We start from the raw sequence: 20,490 nt of genomic DNA, 5'->3' as shown, positions 1-20,490 counted from the left end.
TGGGTGGGTGTGTGTGTGTGTGTGTGTGTGTGTGTGTGTGTGTTACCATCTCCAGCTCCTGAGCAGTCCACGGTGAAGTGTGTGGGCTCGTTGGCCTTCAGTCCGCTTTCCACCCCGGGTCCGTACACCTTCACCTTGTTGGGGTGGCTGCCTTTACCCACATTCACCTACAAGCAGCAACACAAAGTCACACTTACTTTCATCAAATCACAAAGCAGGAAAGATTCCTTCAGAATATCAAACACGAGAAAACTAATCTGTTTCTCCATCAAGAAAACACAAGTAAACCTCAACATGGCGTTCCACAAGGCTCCATTCTAGGTCATCTAGAGTTTTCCACCGTTTTCTTCTGCTTATATATTTGCTGTTTGTAAATCTGTTTACATGTTTGCAGGATAATTTCAAATAAGTTTTGCTCTTCTTGCTCAACGCTAAATGTCAGCAACGTTTATTGGCAGATGAAGTGTAACAAATCAAATATTTTAAAAAAAACATTTTGCAGTGAAAATGTCTGATTATAAGAGAAAAGTGGTTCTCCCCAAAAAATGCACTGAAATGCTTTTGACTCAAATAATTTTAGGATGAAAAATTCAAAAAAACTAAAAAAAAAAAAAAAAAAAAAAAAGTAAAAGCATATAAACTGCAGAAAGACACAAAAAGGAAAAAAAATTACATCAGCTGAAAGAAAAGCTTCAATAACATGTAAAAGTGAAAAAGGAAAAAGTGATGAGAAATGTGCAAAAAACCAAATAAAAAAAGAGGGATGAGATATCAAATTGAAGCAAATGAACCAAACAACACAAAAACATTTCAATGAAGAGTCAGCATTTATTTTCAAACCGTGTTCCTCAAACAAACCGCTCCACCAAACCCGACTTCGTTCAGAAATCATGTTAACAAAACAAATCAAGAACATTTTCAGTTCAATCCTGTTCGACTTTATCAGCTGCCTTCAGACAAGTTTCAAAACTCTGAAGACTCCAAACTCAGCTTCACTCGTCGCTGAAAACGATGCAGTTCCATGTTTGGCCACTAGTGGGAGCTTCCATTTGGCTAGCCATTCCAGAACATGGAGGAGATTAATTGACCGGTCTCCGCTGAGGCGTCCAGACCTTGGACTGTGGCACAGCAGGGGGCGTTCCCCGGTGTGAGACTGCAGACAGCTGGGTGTGACTGTTTGCTTTCTGTCCGTCTGCTCCGTCAACACAGAGGTCTGCGCCGGGCTTCACACTGCAAGCTGCTGCGACTCACAACATGCCTGCTCAGCCTGATTACACACACACACACACACCGACACACTCACACTCAAACAGTAATTCCTCTAACAAGAGAGAATTTCCCCTCTAACGACTCCAGCACCAACTCAAGACGTCCTAAAACACAGCTTTGCTGTAATCATCCTCTCAGATTCAAACATCAAATTTTCCTCACTTAGTGCATTTAAAAAAAAAACCAAGCAGGAGCCTCGCTGGAAGACGATGATGTGAGGCAACCGATCATCTCATTGCTTTACTTCTCATTTATTAGCTGGAAGCCAAGTTAAGTATTCTCCCTTTACGAGAATTCTGTGTTTTCAGGGTATTTCTCACCTCCAGGTGGCGCCATCACGACAGCTAAGATCACAGCACAGTACAGCTGGGATTTAATACTCCGCTAAGCCAATTCCAGTCCACATTTAGGAGTTCACAGCTTTTCCAGAGGTATACAGAGGAGAAAAAGCAGTTTGTGGAGAGCAGTCACACATGAACGTAGACTATAGTGAGACCGTTTCACTTTAGAGTGATTCGAGTAAAATATGAGGAGGACAGACCTCCCTCAGTTGGAGCAGGTAGAGCCGAGTGTTTAGCCTCGTTTTAACTCAGTATTTTGATTCTGGTGACGTTTGTAGCGTTTCTTGGAAACTGTATCGCTCCGATTCGTAATCATCCTGCTGCCTGTAACAGAGGCTCAATCTCCGTTTGGTAAATAAGGATAAAAACCACTTCACTCAACATGCTGTGCCCATGTGATTCACTGTAAGTGACTCAGGTTGCAGCTTAAAGCTCATTCGTCATTTATTTGCTTGTAAATTACAGGTGAAGTGTTGAAAGGTCCACATCTTCAGTCCTCCCTGATCCCAGGCTTCTCTTAAATCTGCTCAATCCACTCTGAGATGCCCTTTATAGCTCAAGAAACGCCGTCACTCCAGCCTCTGTGTCAAAGTATATTATTATTTAAAAAGTTCTGGGAGTTCATTTTAGTACACAGATTAAATTCAGGTATCTCGGTTGTTCTGTTGTTGGTGAAGAAAGCCGAAGGGAAAGTCTGACGTGATGCCATTAGCTGAAGGGTTCTCGATGTCAGCTCGTCTTGTCTGAACAGCTCTCCTGTTTTGATACTTGTTTGGACTTTGTCTCATTTATCTTGCAACACAAAGAGCGACGCGCCTGCAGGCACGAACTGAAATTCCTCAACGGGAATTTAGACAGAACGACCTCCAGACAAGCCCGACGAGGAGAAGGCAGCTGATAAAGTGAAGAACACACAGACTACAGGAGAAGCACAACACAGATGTGGTTACAGTGCACAGAGGGGAGTTGGTGAACATCTGGACGGAAGAAGGAAAACCTCTTCACTTCGTAACGAGAGTCTCAGTGAAGCCAGCGAAAAGCCATCGAGAAACACGGGACGGTTCCAGATCTGCATGAATCCACACGACTGATTTCACTGGTGGCTTCATAGACTCGATCTAATGTTCATCAGGAGGATTTTACTTTTAAAACACGTACAAAGTGAAAAGGTTTTCACTGATCAACAGAGATAAAAATAAAACACACGTGACATTAAAATGACAGTTTCACTTCATCTGAACTTCAGTCCGACCAGCCAGATCAGATACATGACAGCTGACCCCGAGTCAAACTTCAGTTTTGGTTTCCATCTCATCAGATTGACTGTATAATTTGTGAAGGTGTGTATATGTCCAGGGGTGAATGTCTGAATAAAGTATGAAGTTAATGTGTGAGAGCACACAGGACATTCTGAATACTTCTACTCCAAGCTACAAAACCCATAGTTAAAAAATATATCACAATAGAAACATTTAAATGAGTAAACTGACTTGGAAATGTATCTGTAATTTGCTTTTTTTTGTTTTAATCTTCACGTTTGGCATAAATACAACTAATTCCCTTCATTTTTTTTTAACTATCCATTCATATATTTAGACTCAATTTCTCTGCTTACTGTGGATGATAAACACTTTTGAAAGTTAAAGATTAAATATAGCACACAAAGTAAACTTGACTAACGTATTTCAATAAGTTGTTGATAATCAGTTTATTACAGACTAAAGCTGATCATGTCTGAGGGAAAAAAAGGTTTAGAACCAAATATTTGTACTTCAGGTATTTTAGAAAAAAAACAGTTTTTCAAAACTAACATTAAAATTTGAATTTTTCCAGAGATGTAGGTTAATATTAGAGGATTTACACCGTGTACAGCCTATAACATTTATAGTTCCTTCTGAATCTGGTCGCTGGCGTGAACTGAAAGCTTCAGATGAATGAAGTTCTCATGCAGCTCAAACAAACAGTTTACAGAGCATCACAGACCGGTTAGTGCAAAAGAAGTGACGGAGGAATAATCTTCACTGGAGAAGAGTTATTCCAAAACAACAAAACGTGTAACAAAAAGTGACAAACTGAGGGTGTGAAATCCAAACCGAAGGGTTGTGTGACGGTGGAGAGTTAGTGTGAACAGAATCAGGTGAACACAGGAGGAATATCAGCATTCTGATCATGCAGTGGACTCTGGCAGTGGCTTGATTCGGAGGCTTTAGGCCTCGTTTACACCACATTTCAGGTTTCGTTTCAGAAAAGTTTTGCATTTAGAGGGAAATGTTCCAGAAACAGTGCTGTCGATCTAGTGAGCATGTGCAGAAAGACCAAACGCCTTCAACCTGAAACCGTCGTGTAAACGAGGCCTCAGAATATCAGAAAATACCCGTATCAAAATTAGGAAAACACAATTTCAGGTAACAGTTAATACTTTGAGGCTGAAAGTCCCACAGCTGTCTCCTGAGACAAAGACACATCTGATCAGCTCTTTTCAGTGCGTTTACGACCCGTTTCATTGAGGACGGCCTCGTTAAAGCAAATGATCTGCAGCTGCAGTGGAAACAGCCGATTTTTTACTTCCTGGTTGAATAAAGGAGTAAAATCAGAACATACAGTCACTGCAGTAACCGAAGCATTGCTGTCTGTTCCCAGTTCAGTCAGGAAACGTGTTTTCACGGTTACCGATCAAAGCTGCAGCGTCGCATTGAGCCGCTTCAGGCTAAAACTCATTCTAACTGGAATACTATCAAATATTAATGCATTTTCAGTTAATAAAGTGCAACTCTAATGAAATGTCTGATCATCTTTAGAAGTTCCAGTTTGTTCTTAAATTTCCCTCAGGAAGGTTTACTTCCCTCTAGGCATTAGCTTCAAACAGGCTAATGCTAACAATGCTAATCATGTCAATAATGGAAATAATGCTGGCAATGTGTTTAATGAAGAAATTGAAAGCACTGAAAATGTTTACAAAAATGTTTTTTGGTTCAGAAACAGACATTTGTGTCAACACAACTGAGATATTTTACATTATTCAACAAAATTTCAGTGCGTTACTAAAGATTTGTGAATATTTGATTTTTTTTGTTGGAGAGGAGGTGAAGAAGGGAAAGAACTATTTAATAGCCGAACGAAAGTTACCCCTGAAAAAGTCAGTCCTGCTGAATTGATCAATACTCAACAATAACCAGCTGTTAAAGCCATAAATTCAAGTTTCAACTGGTTGAACTTTGTTTTCAGCCCTCTTCTAACTTTTTTTTTCCTTTTTTTTTTCCCCAGCACTTTGCAGGCTCACATCGGCCTTTTATTTTTCCTTTTAATTCCTGTCTTTCCTCTTCACTAGGCGTATCTCTCCTCTGTGTAGGTGATGATGATCAGGGGCTTTTTGGCTTTGCGTTTCCCTTCATCACGTTCTGACTCCACCTTCGTTGAACTCTCCTCCTGGATCACCAGCGGCTCGGGACGGGGAGCCGGTTTGGGCCCCACCGCCGGTTTGGGCCCCACTGCTGGTTTGGGCCCCACTGCTGGTTTGGGCCCCACCGCCGGCTTGGCCCGGATCACCTTTGTGCTCGCCGTGTAGACCAGAGACGTAAAGGTGGGCGGGCGGGTAAGGTGGGACTGAGACTGGCAGCTTACCCTGAAGGGGCTGTTGGGGACGCTGACCCCCGCCCAGGCCACGGCCACGGTGTGTTTGAGGGAGGAGGCGGGCGTGTAGGAGCAGGAGTACAGCCCGTCACCTTTACTCTTCACCCTCACGTCCACAGGAAGTCCCTCTGCGTCCTGACAGGAAGTTTGAGAGGAACAGCAGTGAGTTCACACACTTCTGGATTCGAGCTTCCAGCCTTCAGGAGCTGCAGCGATGTGTGATGCTAACCTGAGCCGTGATCTTCAGCGGTCCTTGCCCTCCATTCTCGGCATCGACGGTGAACTCAGTCGGCTGGTTGATCAGGCAGCCGGCCTTCTCCAGCCCCGGACCGTAGGCTCGAACCTGGAACCACAGAAGAAGAAATAATCCCATCAGACCACGGGACACCGGCCTCCTCTGAGCTGAAGACAGCGGCTCTTCGCCGACCTTCTCCGGGTGGCTGCTGTTGCTGTCGGGCACGATGTAGGCCATGAAGGGGCTGTGCTCGATGTCCTCCTCGTCGCAGGTCACGTGCACGGCGTACTCGCCAGGCTCGGTGGGCCAGTAACTCACGTCACAGGAGCCGTCGTTCTTGTCCTCGCACTCGATTTTAGCCTGAGAGGGACCCTCGATGGCAAATCCTGCAGCAGAAAAACGGGTCTCTTGATATCATACAGCTTCAAAATGCCTGGACGCTAGAAGGAGGAAGATGCTCTATAATCTGGATGCTAGTGGAGGAACCTCTGCAGCTTTAGTGGTCCTGTTCATTTCTCTGGAGATCCTGTGGTTCTACATCACTGATAAAATGTGTTTCACATAAAATTGAGTCGAAAACACGCGACTCATACCTGTGGTGTGAAAATCCTGGGAAACACACAAATCGTGTGTGTGCGTGTTTGTGTCAGCTTGGGAGTTCCTGTGCTCAGACTCACCGAGAACTCCCACATCAGTGCCGATGGACTCCACCACAAAGGTAGCAGGTTTACCCACAATGCCTCCCTCCAGGCCAGGACCCCAGGCCCGGATCCGCTGAGGCCCCGCCTCCGGACCGACCACCACCTCGAACGGGCTGGAAAAAACAAGAGACAAAGTTGTGTGTGTGCTGGAGTGGTGATGTCAGAGTTTGTGTGTGTGTGTGTGGTATGAAATCACCCTCATGCTGTCAACACACACACAAATCATCAACCTCAGTGCCCCACAAAACTGAAACCCAACACTTAGAGACACAATATCTGGTGTGTGTGTGTGTGTGTGTGTATTCTCCCTTAGAAACCCTCACTTCATAAAAGTGTCGTTTGGATTTACAGTCTGAATTATACACATAAAGGACCTCTCTTTTCCCCTTCACTGCCACTATGCCCCCCTCCCTCCCCCACAACCCCAAAATATTTATTTGTTCAAACTGTTAAAACCAAAAAAGGACTGAACTTATGTTCCTTGTTTGCAGCTCCACATGGTGACACAACACCATCGGGGACAATAAACCACCTTCACACTTCACTGCGGTGGGATTCACCCTTTCAGACCTGAAGCGACGTTCGGCTGCACCGATACGACCGAGTCCGACCGCTGTCAACCCTTTAACACCCAAAAGCAACAGCCAACACGCAAGAGGGGCTTTTTCTTTTCACTTGAAAATGGCTTCGATCAACCCTGCTGGAAGCGACTCAGACTTTCCACAATTTTTCTAGGGATACAAAGAGGAGAGACGAGCGCGAAACAGTTGATCCTGTGAGAGAACGAGTTCCTGTGACGGTGCTCAAGCTTCCCTGCTTGACAGACAAAAACTCTCCTCAAGGTATTGAAGATACTAAAACAAATTGGTACAATAAAATGTTAAATATGACTGAAATCTCAGTTTTAATGTGCTATCAGTCCAAGAAAATGTACATATGGAACAGACACATTTGGAAGTGTTGGATTTTAAAGTTTTAGTTGTTTCATAGAAATCTGCACCAAAAATGCTGCAGCTTCTCTTTTCATTACACAAAAATGTGAATTTCTTCCCCTCTCTCTCTCGTGTGTGTTTCAATAGCGGCCGGAATAGACTGAAATAAAACAGAAACCTGTTCAAGCAGAGTCACTCAGAAGATTTTCAGTCCCTGAATGACGTCTTTTCAAAAACTTCTGCTCCGGATTATCACTTCATTACATTCAACTTGGTGTTTTTTTTTTTTTGTTTTATACACAGTAGAAAAGGTAGGAAAACCCATTTAATGTGACTGAACCTGCGTCAGAGGTTGAACTTCATGCAGCTGAGCTGATGGTTTGGCGTTTTTAGCGCCTGGCGGCGGCGACCTGAGCTGCTGGTCACAGGAGGAGTTTCCACGTTGGCTCACCTCTTGGGGATGTGCTGACCCCCCCAGCTGATGGACACACTGTGCTTGCCAGTGGAGTTGGGGTGATACTCGTAGCAGAAGATGCCGTCCTGACTGGAAATCTGTTTGACCAGCTCCTCCACGCCCTCTGAACAAACACACACACACGCAGAAAAAGGCCATCATTTCTCATGTCTTCATTCGGAACAGTTGATTAACTTCATTAATCTCCTTCCTTCTCTACTCACTGGGTCCTTTGACGACCACCTTCAGCTCCCCGCTGCCGGCGGTCCTGGTGTCCACCTTGATGTCTCCCACCTGTTTGACTCTGAGGCCGACCGGCTGCAGACCGCGACCCGTCGCCCTGCACGCCCCGGGCACGCAGGCTGCCGGGGGCGAAGAACAACAACATCATCATCATCAGGAGGAGGGATGACCAGACAGAAACAAACGGGTTATTCTCTAAAAAAAGGTTGGATTAAAAAACACCCACCGGGTCCCACGTCCACGCCGAAGGGGCTCCTGGGGATGGCCACGCCCCCGAAGGTCACCGTGACCACGTGGGGGCCGGCCTGGGTGGGCCGGTAGGTGCAGCGGAAGGTGTTGTCTCCTCTGTCCTCCATCATGACCTCCACCAAGTTCTGCCGGCCCTGGGGGTCTTTGATCATGGCCGACACGTCTCCGGTGCCGGCGCCTGCAGAGGTCGGGGGTCACACGGGTGAGTGATGAGAAGTCGCTTCACTGAATAAAAAGAACTTTCTACTAAAATGTTTTTAGTAGAAAGTTTTTTTCTCCATCCTGGATACAGCTCAGGTACTCCAAACCCCCACCCTCCCCCCTCCCCCGCCTCTCACCTGCAGTGTAAATGTCGAAGTAGGTTGGCTTGTTGGCGATGTTCCCCACCGGTTCGATTCCCGGCCCCTTCACCGTGACCTTGGAGGCGTCGCCGAGCGCTTTGTCCACGTTCACCTCGAAGGGACTCTTGGGAATCTGCTGGCCTGCGAAGATCACCGTCACCTGAAAGATGGAGAGAAACTCATCAATACGTTGGGATTCATCTTCTCTGTGCTGCGGGGCGGAGCGTCCTCTCAGGGGAAGGATGAGCTGGAGTTACATTACGTCATCGTAAACTGGGCCTCTTCCAGAACTTTCTCATTTCAACATGATTCCTACCGATTGATCATCTGCAGCCCCTCATGTATTGATAACTTGTATTAAAAAAAGAAAATTAAAAAAAAAAAAAAAAAAAAGAATAAAAAGGGCCCATGGACAGAACCCTGTGGAACACCACCACAGGTTTATTATGGAATTGAGACAGAAATTCTCATGAGGTCCATTTAAAACATCTTTTTCTAATTACTGACAGGAAACAGGGAGTTTACCTTGTGGTCTCCCATGACCTGGGGGATGTAGGTGACGCTGTACGTCTTCTTGCCCTCGTTAGGCTCCACCTTCAGCTGAATCACAAACGCACACACACACACACACACACACAGGTCAACACTTCACACCAGCAGGGTTGAACTGGCAGCAGCAGACTGAGGCGTGGAGCGTACCTCCTCCCGGGTGCCGTCCGGGTGATCCAGGTAGACCGTGACCTGTCCCTGACCGGCGCTGAACGTGTCCACCGTGAAGACGGCAGGACGCATCACGCGGTTCCCCGTCGGTTCGATTCCTGCACAAATCAACCAACCAGCAGGAATGTTTCATATCCAACTTATTTTATGTTTAAATTTAACTGTGTTTATTTTAATGTTAAAGTGTTGAAATGTCTGTAGAAACGACTAAATGCAGATTTACATTTGGCATCTGGTGGAATGATCACACTTCAGTGGTCAAAACGTGTCATTTATTTCTTTGATCATGTTTTTTCCTCTCTCTAAAACAAAGTCTGCTGATGCAGAGAAGTTTCAACAGGAGCTCCAAACTGCTGCGAGCGTTCCTGCTGCCTCAGAAACCTTTAAAAGGTATTTCCTGCTCAGTTGGAGAACAAAATGTTGACCTCAGTGTGTGTGTGTGTGTGTGTGTGTGTGTGTGTGTGTGTGTGTGTGTGCCATTGTTCAGACTAACAGCCTCTGACTTCCTCACATTGTTGAAGCAAAGTTTCCACAGGTTCATCAACTCAGAAACAACAAGCTTGTTATTCATCCATCGGAAGGCATTAGAGAAAGAAATATGACACTGTGTGTGTGTATGCGTGTGTGTGTGTATATATATATACCCGGTCCGTATGCGCGGGCCTTCTTGGGGTTGAGTTTGGGTTTGAGCGGCGCCCCCGGCTTCAGCTTGGCTTTGGGGAACTGTGACAGGTAGGTCATCACCGACTGCTCGTCCACGTTGGGATTGATGATTTCCTCCGGAGCGATCACCTGGAATCACACACAATCAGCTCGAACTCCAACACACTGCTGAACGTGCGTTCTGCTCGTGTAACCTGCTGCTTCAAGACGTTTTAATAAAACGTTGAAACTTTCTCACTGCCCAGTTACTGGGAAAACACCACATGAACCGACATGAACCTTAAACAAAGAGCCGTCAGACGCACCCACTGACTGGCAGAAGAGGAAAAGTCAAGTATTTAAAGCCATGTTTCCATTAGTGGACATCTGAGAGGAAGTCACGTATAATGCGGCCTTGAAACAAAGCAGCAACTCTCACTTCATCAAACCAGCTGGTTGGAAGGTTTTTCCTCTTATTAAAGGTGCTGTAGGCAGGATTCGGCATCTCCGCCATCTTGCTTAGGTAACCGCAAGCAAGATGGCGATTTGACCCATCTAAGATGACGATTTGAACCCCAGCACAGCCAATCCTGTCCTGTTTTCTCTGACATCGCGCCCTTACGCAAGTTAACCCCCTCCCAAAAGAACATGCGATGAACACCCCTCGACCAATTACAGTTAGAGTCTCATGGGCTCTTCTGATTGGTCAAAGATACCTGGAGCTGTCGAGATTCCTTTTCAGCTCAGAGCAGAGACAGATGGAAACGCTGCGCCTTCGCGGTAGTGCAGTTATGCTCCTAAAGGATTATCAATGGATACTCTAACATTTAATCCAAAGAAAACACAGAAAAATTAGCATTGACTAGCACCTACAGCACCTTTAAGCTATGATAAAAAAAAAGCTATCTGCAGACAGTTTGATAATCTGGGTGTTATTGGAGGAAGACGCTCTATAATCTGGATGTTAGCACCCATTTATGAAGACAAATAGACAAAGTTTTTCAACAGTCAAATAATGCAGCCTACAGGAGGATATTTAAAGTCCGAGCATGATTGTTAAATACCTCCGCCAGGAGGTTACGGAATCGCGTTGGTTTGTCGGTTGGTCTCTTAGCAAGTTTACGGAAAAAGTTATGGACGGATTGCAATGAAACTTTGTGGAAAGGTGGGTCTTGGGCTAACTTAGAATCCATTAAATTTTGGTGATGATCTGGATCACTGTCTGGATGCAGGAATTTTTTAAAGGATTCTTTATCATTGAGAGATAGGGCGGTCTTTCACATAGTTGGGCAGGCCTGCCGACAGGGGGCGTGCGGCGTGCGGCATGCAGCGCGGCTTGGTGACCGATTTGACGTGTGGCGGAGGTCTGCGCACTCTGAGCGCCAAATTCTAGCTCTGTGATTCCGACCCCGACGGGCTTTGCCCGGCTGAGCAGAGATCAGTCGAACCTGCGGGATGCCCAGCCAGTCGTCGGCCAGCTTCATGGCTTCGGTGGCGTTATCCACCGGTTTGGCTTCCCAGTTCTCCCAGTCCGGACAGAGACCTGGAAATCACACACAAAGACCAAACTGCAGCAGCTGGCGAGGCTCAAGGCGTCTCGGTTCACACACCATTTCACATCCAACCGTCATCCTGGGTTTAATACTCAGAGATAAAGTCTGAAATGTGGAGTCGAAATAACAGAAGTGAAAAGACTCAACTTTTAATGAATTTTTCAAACGTGTGTAAAAAAAAAAAACAACCTTTCTGGAGTAACGGGACGTTTTTTTGATGACAGCAGTGACACTGTTTGGAACGCAGGAAAAGTCGGCTGGAAGTATTTTGTTAGTAAAATGTTACAGTTTGACTTTAAAAGTCAAACAAACATTTCAAAGACTGGAGGAAAACATTGGAATGAGTCAGAGAGAAGAGCTGAAGGACCGAACGGAGACCGAGCCCCCGAAAAACAGAGGAAACCACCAAGGGAGGCTGATGAGGGACGGAGAGACAGGGACAGAGACAAGAGATGGAAAGAGAGTGAAACAAAAAGAAGAGTCAAAGAAAGAGTGACAAGGGAAAGAAAAACGGAGAGAAAAGCAGAAAGAAAAGACAGAATTGAAGGACAGAGGTCTAAACTAAAACTTCACCAAGTTTTTTGTTTTTTTACTTGTTTTAAGAAAAACTCTCATTCCACTTGATATAAATTAAATCCACTTCAAAACTATATTTCAGCAGGATAAAGGGACTTGTTTTCAGACAACTCCTCTTTTCACTTCTATTTGGAGGATTTTTTCCTAATTTCAAGGTAAAAAGTTCCTTAAAGTGTGAAAAAAAAAAACTGCCAAAAGAAGAAGTGAAAAGAAGTCGTCTGAAAACAAGTTCCTTTATATCAAAGTGGCTTTATCTTCAATCAGGTGGAATGAGACATTATTGAAAACAAGATTAAAAACCTGTACGTCAGTAAGATGTTGAGCTCTTACAGTGTAATCCATCAGTGGGATTCAAACCTGGGAACCTCCAAACAAGCTCTGCTCTCCACTGAATGAAAGTGAAGACGGACGGTCGCTCGCTGCCTTGACTCATTGAACACCGGAGTGTGTGTGTGTGTGTGTGTGTGTGTGTGTGTGTGTGTGTTTACCCGGAGCACAGCTGTCCACCAGGGCTCCCAGAGCTTTGCCGTCCCTCCAGTCCTGGCTGAAGTTGGTGATGGGCAGATCGGGGACTTTGTGTTGGATCCAGCCCAGCAGGCGCTGCTTCGGTGTCTTTGACTCTGCCTGCACAGAAAAAAACGAAAACGGGCCGTATTTGGTCAGTTTGCTTTCCTCACTCTGTCAATGACCTCCCAGGAAAGCTGGACAGATCAACTGTTTTTGTTTCTTTTCTCCACACATTTCCAGCAGCTTCGAGCGCCGCTGTGAACGAACTGGAGCTTCAACGTTCAGCTGCGCTCTTCGTCTTACCTCCTCATCCTCGCCCTCCCAGGCCGGCATGGAGATGGAGTAGTGCAGGATCAGGGTCCAGACCAGACCCAGGATCAGCTTCAGGTTCCCATCCACGATGGCTTTAGAGTCTGGAACGGGAGCAGACCTCCGGTCAGCTTCATAGTCATAGAGCAGCGTGGATTTATAAACCAGAGAGTTTTGCTGTGGGGAAAATACTTTGAACATTTTCTGCTCCACATTTGGATTTCCAGAGTTTGCATCTTTTTTTTTTTAACAATTGAGATTTTTCTTCAATTGAAATTATTTTTATTATATATTGAAAATGCATTTAAAAAATAAACAAGATATGAATTTAGAATAAATTACTACTTTAACAGACATTTTCAAGTAATGGAAGTATAAACTTCTTAAACCACACTCGTTCTTCATGCTTATGAATAATTTTTTACAAAATGAAGTCTTTTATGCAATATGCGCCTTGTGTGAGAATTTCAGGACGATTTAGAAGAGAATGTGAGAAGTGTAATTATTGTAAGCATCAAATGTTTTTTATAAAGTCCATTCATATTTGATCAGTGCTTTAATTTTGAAATGCAGGACTGAAGTTCAACTTCCTGTCCGTCACCAAAGCTCCATTATCTCAAACTGAATTCACTTCATGAAGGAAAAACGGTTCAATTCAAGTCTGAAACAACTCTAGAAGACAGAAAAAAAAAAACAACGGCTGAAACATCAGTCCGACTCATTTCAGTCCCAGAGCTCTGAACCCCCACCACACACACACAAGCACACAAAAACACACACACACAGCTTTCATCCGCCGCCAGGCGTCTCGTCCCGACTTTATTCCTGAGCAGCAGCCAAAGAGCCGCCGCTCCCACACCACGGCAGAAACTAACATTAACTTCCCCTCTTCAAACTCCCAGGTCATGTTTCTCATTAGAGTCCCACCTCACAGTACCAGCTGGTACCACACACACACACACACACACACTCACACACACACTCGTATGAATCTTAGGTAATCTTTGGCCGAGCTCGGAGTGAAACAGACCAAACAATCGCTCTAAATCTGCTCGTCGTGTTCAGGACCAGGCCGAAGACTCGCTTCACTTCTCACAGCGACGACATTCAAACGGAGCCCAAACAGGAGAAACTTCCTGATACAGAGAGGTTTTCTTAAGTGATGCTGAAGGAGAAGCAGCAGCTTCTCTCAGGGATCCTCGTGTGATCGTAGTTCAGTCAAGTTTCACAGATTTTCATTTTAAGAAAAGAGTTTTATCTAAAACGAAGCGTTTCTGAACTGAATGAATGAATCGGAGACCAGAGCTTATTCCAAGAGCAACTCGGTACTTTGCGGCTGCACTGAGACTCGTGTCGTTTCCGTGGAAACAAAGATCGTTTCCAAAATGTTACCGTGGAAACACGAAACTTTCCCAAAACGATGTCATGTCGCGTGAAATGAGTGTTAGTGAAGCTACCGCCACACTGTTCTGTGTAAACACGACTGATTCGTCAATTCTTGGTCATGGAAAGAATCACTTTAATCCACGTTTTATTTTTAAAACTTTAAATGCATGACAATTAAAGAAAATGTGATTATACATTTGCTACTATAAACGGATGTTCTGCTCCTTTATTTTTTGCAGTCGTTCACAAAACTGGTGCAACAAATAAAATTCTATTTCAGAGGGGTTTTTTGCATATAATGACAAAATAAATGCTCAACGATGATGTGAAAACTATCTTGAACAGAAAATGAAGAAATTTAGTGAGTTTTCTCTTAAAGGACTAATTTTACGTCATTTTGAGATTCATTACTTTCAACACTTGTCATCGCCTTACAGTTGTACAGGATTTCTAAATAGATATCCACACTACCTGGGAAGAACACTTTATCTCAGGGTTGATAAAGAGACACGACAGGCTCAGATTCTCAGTAACTAGCAGTTTAACTTGGTCTTTGTGCATTGTTCCCTTCAGTTTCAGTGAGTTTCTCCAGGATTGCGACAGGCGGCTCTGATTCATTTCCACAGAAACATGATCGGTGATGAAAGTGGTGATTTCCTTCCAGTTTAATGAGTAAGACACTCTGACGGATTCCTGCAGGCAGGTGGGGTCAGAAAAAGAGGAAGCCCTCTCCAACGTTCCTCCGCCCGCTCCGCCGCCACTTCAGGGCGCCTGAATAAGTTCACCGCCGCTCTCTTACATAACGGCGTGTTGTCGTCCAGCAGCTCTTTTCTGTTCTCCCCTGGGGAGCTGAGCAGAGCGGAGCGTCGTCGGTGTGGGAAAGCCGCTCGGCTCTGGGTTCAGACTTGTCTCAGGTTTGGGTGGAGCTTTGGGAAGCGGCGGCGGCGGCAGCTGCCGCTTCGCCCACACGGTGACAAAGTGTGACTCAGACCCAACAGTGTGGCAACCGGAAGCGGCCCTGATCTCCCCCCCCCCCCCCCCCCCCCCCCCCCCCGTTATCTCTCCTGCAGCTCCGCCCGCAGGTTTACACACCACACCTGAGAAAAGGCCAAGTTTACTGCTCATGCAGGAGCAGCATTTATCCATCTCCATGGAGACAGTGTTTTCAGAAAGTTGCAGTTAACTCTTCAACACTTTATGTTTTGAAATGTTAACTAATAAAAGAATCAGTGGCTCTGAGTCTGAATCCATTCAGCTGCAGGATAAAAACCAGTCTCCAGTCCTGATGATCACCATGTGAAACCAGTCTTCCAGAGTTTGGGCGTCCTTGTCGACACAGTTTTATGAGTAACGAGGCTGTCGCCATGGCAACCCATTGTTCCCATCAAGGTGGCGGGTGGACGGGGCGTTTAAAGCGCACTCCTCCGCCAACACGGGGACGGACGGAGGGGAAAGCAACAACAACAACATCCCACAACTATTCGAGGCATCTGCAGAATCCGGCTGCTGAAAGCAGCAGAGTTACAAAAGGCTTCAGCCGCTCCGCTAATCTGCTGCTTTGTTTCCCGCTCGGCTCTCCTTCCAGTCCTCATGTGACCCACATTCAGGACCCGGCCCACCCCCCACGGTGCGACACCCCCCTAACCAACACTGCTTCAAGTTGCTGGTTCCGTCACCCACCGGCAGGTGAAGCCAGCTTCAGCCAGTGGTGTGGAGGAAGCGGGCGAACCACACCCAGAGGGGCGAAGGAGCGCCACACTGATCCTTCAGCCAACAGATCGCAGCCACACGACCGTCAGTGATATCCGGCGTTTCAGACAAACCAACCTGCATGAAGCATTGAATTTGGAATAACAATTTGTGGCTTCAGACGGTTTGTTTAGATGTTTTGAAGGTCGCCCTTTACTAGATGCTTCAGTTTAACCTGTTTGAGATCAAACTGAAAGTCAGATAAACAATTAATTCAAGCCGGAGGGAAGACCAGGCCACATCTAAACACACAGAACGGAACAATGCAGACTGCTGGCTCATAGAGTCTGAATGAACAACGAATATCTGTAAAAACAACAATGGATTTATGGACAGGAGTGTTACGCCGAGGTTAATAATCCTCCAGTGGGCGTGTTTCAGCCATGGAAGCAGCTCCGTCTCTCCGACAGGAGACGCATTATGCAACCATGACTGATGATAGAAAAGCATAAAACCGTGTCAGGATGACCGGCACAGATTAAAACAAGGACGGCACAGAATCAACTAAAAAGAAAAAAATCCAAAAAGTAAAGAAGAGTCATGATGAGTCACGTTGATCCGGCTGCCTCAGAGGAGCCAATAAAACACGAAGCAGCAGGAATGATCGCTGGTTTTCTGAGCCTGAGGACAGGAAACTGAGCAGTTATAGAAAATAAGAGAGTCTGCAAAGGAATGGTTAAAGAATGTTATTTTAGTGTCTTGTAAAACCCAATGAGAGTGTTTTCTGAAACTTTGAACACACTTCAACACCGAAGGTCTAAAATGTCTCATTGTTTTTACTATATAACCAATGATACAGACCTGAAGAGTGAAGATGTAGCACACTTTATGACTCATTACAGCTATGGGTGAGAAAACAGCTTTATTTCATGATGCACCTAAAAACACACCTGCAATTAAAGAAAAATGACTACAGCCCCTCTGAATCATGGGTGAGAGCTTCACAGCGCCTGTGGACACGCCTGTTTGGATTTGAACTTCATATAATCATAATTATGGCCTGAAGACTAACATTTAACTGCAATCATCCCGGAGAACCGAGTCATCTCACTTTAACTGAATCCATCAAACGCTTCAACCTCTCAGCGCTTCGCCTCAGACGAACCAAGTGAAAACTAAATGCGCCACATCCGAGCTTCACCTGGGCTCCGCCCGACGCCCCCTGAAACACCCCCCACCATCCCCTTCACCCGTCCACACATCCACTGACAAATCCCCGTTCGACTCCAGCCGGACGTGCGTCAGCGTTAACGCTGTTTGAGCTGCCGATTCCTGCCGCTACCTGCCGACGTGCGGATCTGTGGCTATGGAGACACAACAAAGCGGAGAAACAAGGCCGCCGATGGAGGGGTGGCTGCCAGGAGGGAGGGATCAGGTTTGTTTTAGGAGGGGCGAAGAAAGAGCCACTGTGTACCAGAGGAGGCTGAGGAGGAAAGCGAGAGCTGGCGATAAAGTCTGTGTGCAAAGGTGAATCCAGTTGGAACAAAATGCCTCCCTTATCAGCAGAACACGCCCTCGCCGGCACAGGAGGTTACATAAAGCGCCAGCAGCAGAAGGGAACCTGCTCTGGACGGCCGAGATAAAGCCTTAACCCACTAACCTCTGAATCCCATCTCCTCACACTGACCACGACCCAACGCAACGTCAGGAGGAAGGAACCAGACGCTCAAATCACTGTCATCATGTACGACTCCCGTGCATTCAGCTCAGGGGTTACACCATGACCACCGCTTTTAAATTCATGCCTTTAACTTCCTCTAAATGACACTGACCCATACAGGGTCAGAGAGTTCACTGATTACCAGTTTCTTGAACATTATGCCAGCTCAGGAATGTCCCAGTTGAAAAAGTATAAATGAATAAATTAAAATGTCTTTATAATCACCTTTCAGGACAAACAAAGTCTCTGCACAAAAATAATGTTAAGACAAAGCTGAAAACAGAAGATCAAGAGAAATAAGATGAGGCCCAGGTAAGAGCCCTGAGGGACTCCGGCAGGACTCTTCAACCACTTATTTGGATGTGCATCATGTCTCCATTAGAAGACAAGATTTTGGAAATTAAAACAAAAAGAAAGGGCAATAAAAACAACTTGAAGCTGCAGAAAAAAACATTAACATGTTCAGATAGTCAATAGAAAACGGGCTAAAACGTAAAGACATCCCGCACCGGTCGTCGTGGAAACAGAAAGCAGGGCTGAATGAATCAAACCACCTACGATGTTTTGATTTCAGCATAAAAGCAGCTTTATGGGCCAGAACTCTGTTCTACCGCCGGGACTGGAACACAGAGTGAAGCCCTCATGCTGCGATCACACTCCAGCCACCAGCTCCACCTGGGAGTGGAGCAGCTGCTTCCCAATAAAAGATGCAGCAGTTCACTAATAAACATCCAGGAAAATCACACTTTGTGCAGACAGTCGACTCATCTCAGAGCTTCCTTCATGGAGGAGATACTGGAGGCAGCCTGGCGGCCTGCAGCTGATCCCGCTCAGTCAGGAAACTCATGTTTCGTCACCCACTTTGTTCTGAATCACTTTTTTTTTAATGTAATGTACAAGTTCGGGCCTCCGAGGCACGGCGTGCCGTGCCGACCTGAAACAGCTGTTCCTCCACGATGCACATGTTCGTCTTCCTACCCCTCAATTTACCGACAGACGGTGCAGAACAGTTGAAGCCCGGGGCGGATCGCCGTCACCATGATGTCAGGCAGCATGCAGCCGACCACGCCCCCCCGACACACACGCTCAGCACTGACGTAGACCCCCGCGGGGGTTTGAACGCTGAGGCCCCGTTTAGACGGCAGTGGCAGAAACACTAATCCCTGCAGTTTCCACCTCCGGCCAATAGTGGGCGCTGCTTGCTTCTGGAATGAAACCACACACACGCATGCAAAAAACAGAGCTTTATAAACACTGTTGTGATGATTACAGGACGAGATTCATGCTTCATTCACTCAATGGAAAAATGAAAGATGTAAAATTGAAAGTTACGTGAAAAAGACCTTTAAAAAGAAGAAGAAACAGAAGGTAACCTGCACTGCTGAACAGGATGTGGATCTACCGTGCGAGTGTGAGACCTATGGACACACACACACACACACACATTCCTCAGCGGTGATGTCAGACCCCCCGACACCCCCAACCCCCACCCGGACCACAGGATGGTGACAGAGGAACAAAAGAGCTGAAATAACCATAAACAGGAGGACTGAGCAGAAATCCTCCTCAGACTGATGTCATGTCAGTTATTAACAGGTTTCACTCCACACACACGAAGAGAAACACACCTCACACACACACACGAGCCCATGACATCATTCTTACAGAGAAACAAACAGCAAACACAATCAGCAGAGTTTAGTCACAGTCCAAACCGACATCAACAAAGTCAAACTCAATATTTCACGCAGTCCGTTCGTCCTCTGGCTCTGCTCCAGAACAGGCAGGCTCAGAAACAAGTTACTATAAAAACTTCTTCCCTCAAAGTGCATTTCTGAAGCCAAACCTGAGAATCCACTGGCAGAGCTAAAACGGGTCACTTCATGTTCTCATCGGGGTTTTTGGTGTTTTGGCTCAGGAAACGGAAGCTAAACTTGTTCACAGCAGAATCCAAACGGAGTGAAGACGGTTGTTCTCCCAGATCGTTTACATTCAGAAGAATCCCTCGTGTTATGATAGACTTCAAGGAAAAATGTGCTAAATTATCACAACGTAGTGTGAAAGACTTTTTTCCTTAAGTCATGCGACAAAGTTTATATGAAAAACACAAAATTGTTGCCGTGTCAAAACCGCTGAAACAACTCTGATGAGCTGTGTTGTTGCTGCTGTTCATCCTCTGGTCCGATTCACCAAAACATGGAACTTAACTCATATTTCTGTCTTACTTTATCCATGCAGGTGTTGCTCAAGCTAGCCTGGCTGTGCAACAGTTTAGACCACAGAGAACTTCTTGAAAATGGCCCCAAGGTGGAACGTTAACGACTCAATCTGCATGTAAACAGGTGAAAACAGGTTTCTGAAAACAGTCAGCATCGGTTTAGCATCGCTACACTAACTCCCCGATGAGCGTTAGCATCGTGATGCCTAAGTTTTTGTACATAGGAGCCATTCAGTTAGGAATCCCCCCACAGCTGGAGTGATGGAGGTAAAAATGTCGGCGCCGCTCCGTCAGGAGAAAGTGATCCTGAGGAAAAGCGGCGACTCGGCCACGGGGACGCCATGTGTGGTTCCACTGGCCTCAGGGTCGCACTGAACTCCGAACGTGACGGATCCACTCTGAAAACACGCTGGATGTGAAGCGCTGACATCAGGGCCCGATGAGCGGCGGAATGACGGCGCCGCTTAATAAGACTCATGAGTCACGTTGCTCCGAGGGCGGTGAGGCGAACCCGCCGGAGAACAACCCAGATTACAGACTGGGGGGGGGGGGCTTTAATGTCACTGATTTGAGTAATGATACGTGAGTCTGTGTTATTCACAGTCTGTAATCTGGAGGGCTGAACACACGGCGGCGGGCAGATGAAAGACTGAACGGCCTCCGACGGTGAGTCGGCAGGGCCCCGGGGCCGACACCCAGCTCGTCACCGCTCGGGATCTCCCGGACCGACTCCAGCAGGGGAAGTGGGCGGAGCCTCCACGGAGCGGGGGAAACC

At 46.2% G+C, this 20,490-nt stretch overlaps 1 protein-coding gene across 2 annotated transcripts in view; it reads right to left on the bottom strand.

The window, feature by feature from the left end:
- Positions 1 to 20,490, bottom strand: part of flnba (filamin B a) — a 48,074-nt gene that overhangs the window by 16,768 nt on the left and 10,816 nt on the right. For both annotated transcript variants that reach the window (XM_030091909.1, XM_030091907.1), the window contains exons 2-16: positions 12,697 to 12,806; positions 12,375 to 12,510; positions 11,206 to 11,300; positions 9,760 to 9,907; positions 9,095 to 9,213; positions 8,921 to 8,995; positions 8,393 to 8,555; positions 8,032 to 8,232; positions 7,787 to 7,924; positions 7,560 to 7,686; positions 6,153 to 6,289; positions 5,668 to 5,861; positions 5,470 to 5,583; positions 5,232 to 5,375; positions 47 to 167 (exon numbers count right to left, since the gene is read on the bottom strand). In XM_030091909.1, the coding sequence (XP_029947769.1) occupies positions 47 to 167; positions 5,232 to 5,375; positions 5,470 to 5,583; positions 5,668 to 5,861; positions 6,153 to 6,289; positions 7,560 to 7,686; positions 7,787 to 7,924; positions 8,032 to 8,232; positions 8,393 to 8,555; positions 8,921 to 8,995; positions 9,095 to 9,213; positions 9,760 to 9,907; positions 11,206 to 11,300; positions 12,375 to 12,510; positions 12,697 to 12,806 (2,022 nt within the window). The remainder of the gene's footprint in view (positions 1 to 46; positions 168 to 5,231; positions 5,376 to 5,469; positions 5,584 to 5,667; positions 5,862 to 6,152; positions 6,290 to 7,559; positions 7,687 to 7,786; positions 7,925 to 8,031; positions 8,233 to 8,392; positions 8,556 to 8,920; positions 8,996 to 9,094; positions 9,214 to 9,759; positions 9,908 to 11,205; positions 11,301 to 12,374; positions 12,511 to 12,696; positions 12,807 to 20,490) is intronic.

Source organism: Salarias fasciatus, chromosome 5, assembly GCF_902148845.1.
Source record: "Salarias fasciatus chromosome 5, fSalaFa1.1, whole genome shotgun sequence".
Lineage (NCBI taxonomy): Eukaryota > Metazoa > Chordata > Actinopteri > Blenniiformes > Blenniidae > Salarias > Salarias fasciatus.
This window is presented reverse-complemented; position numbering and strand designations above follow the sequence as displayed.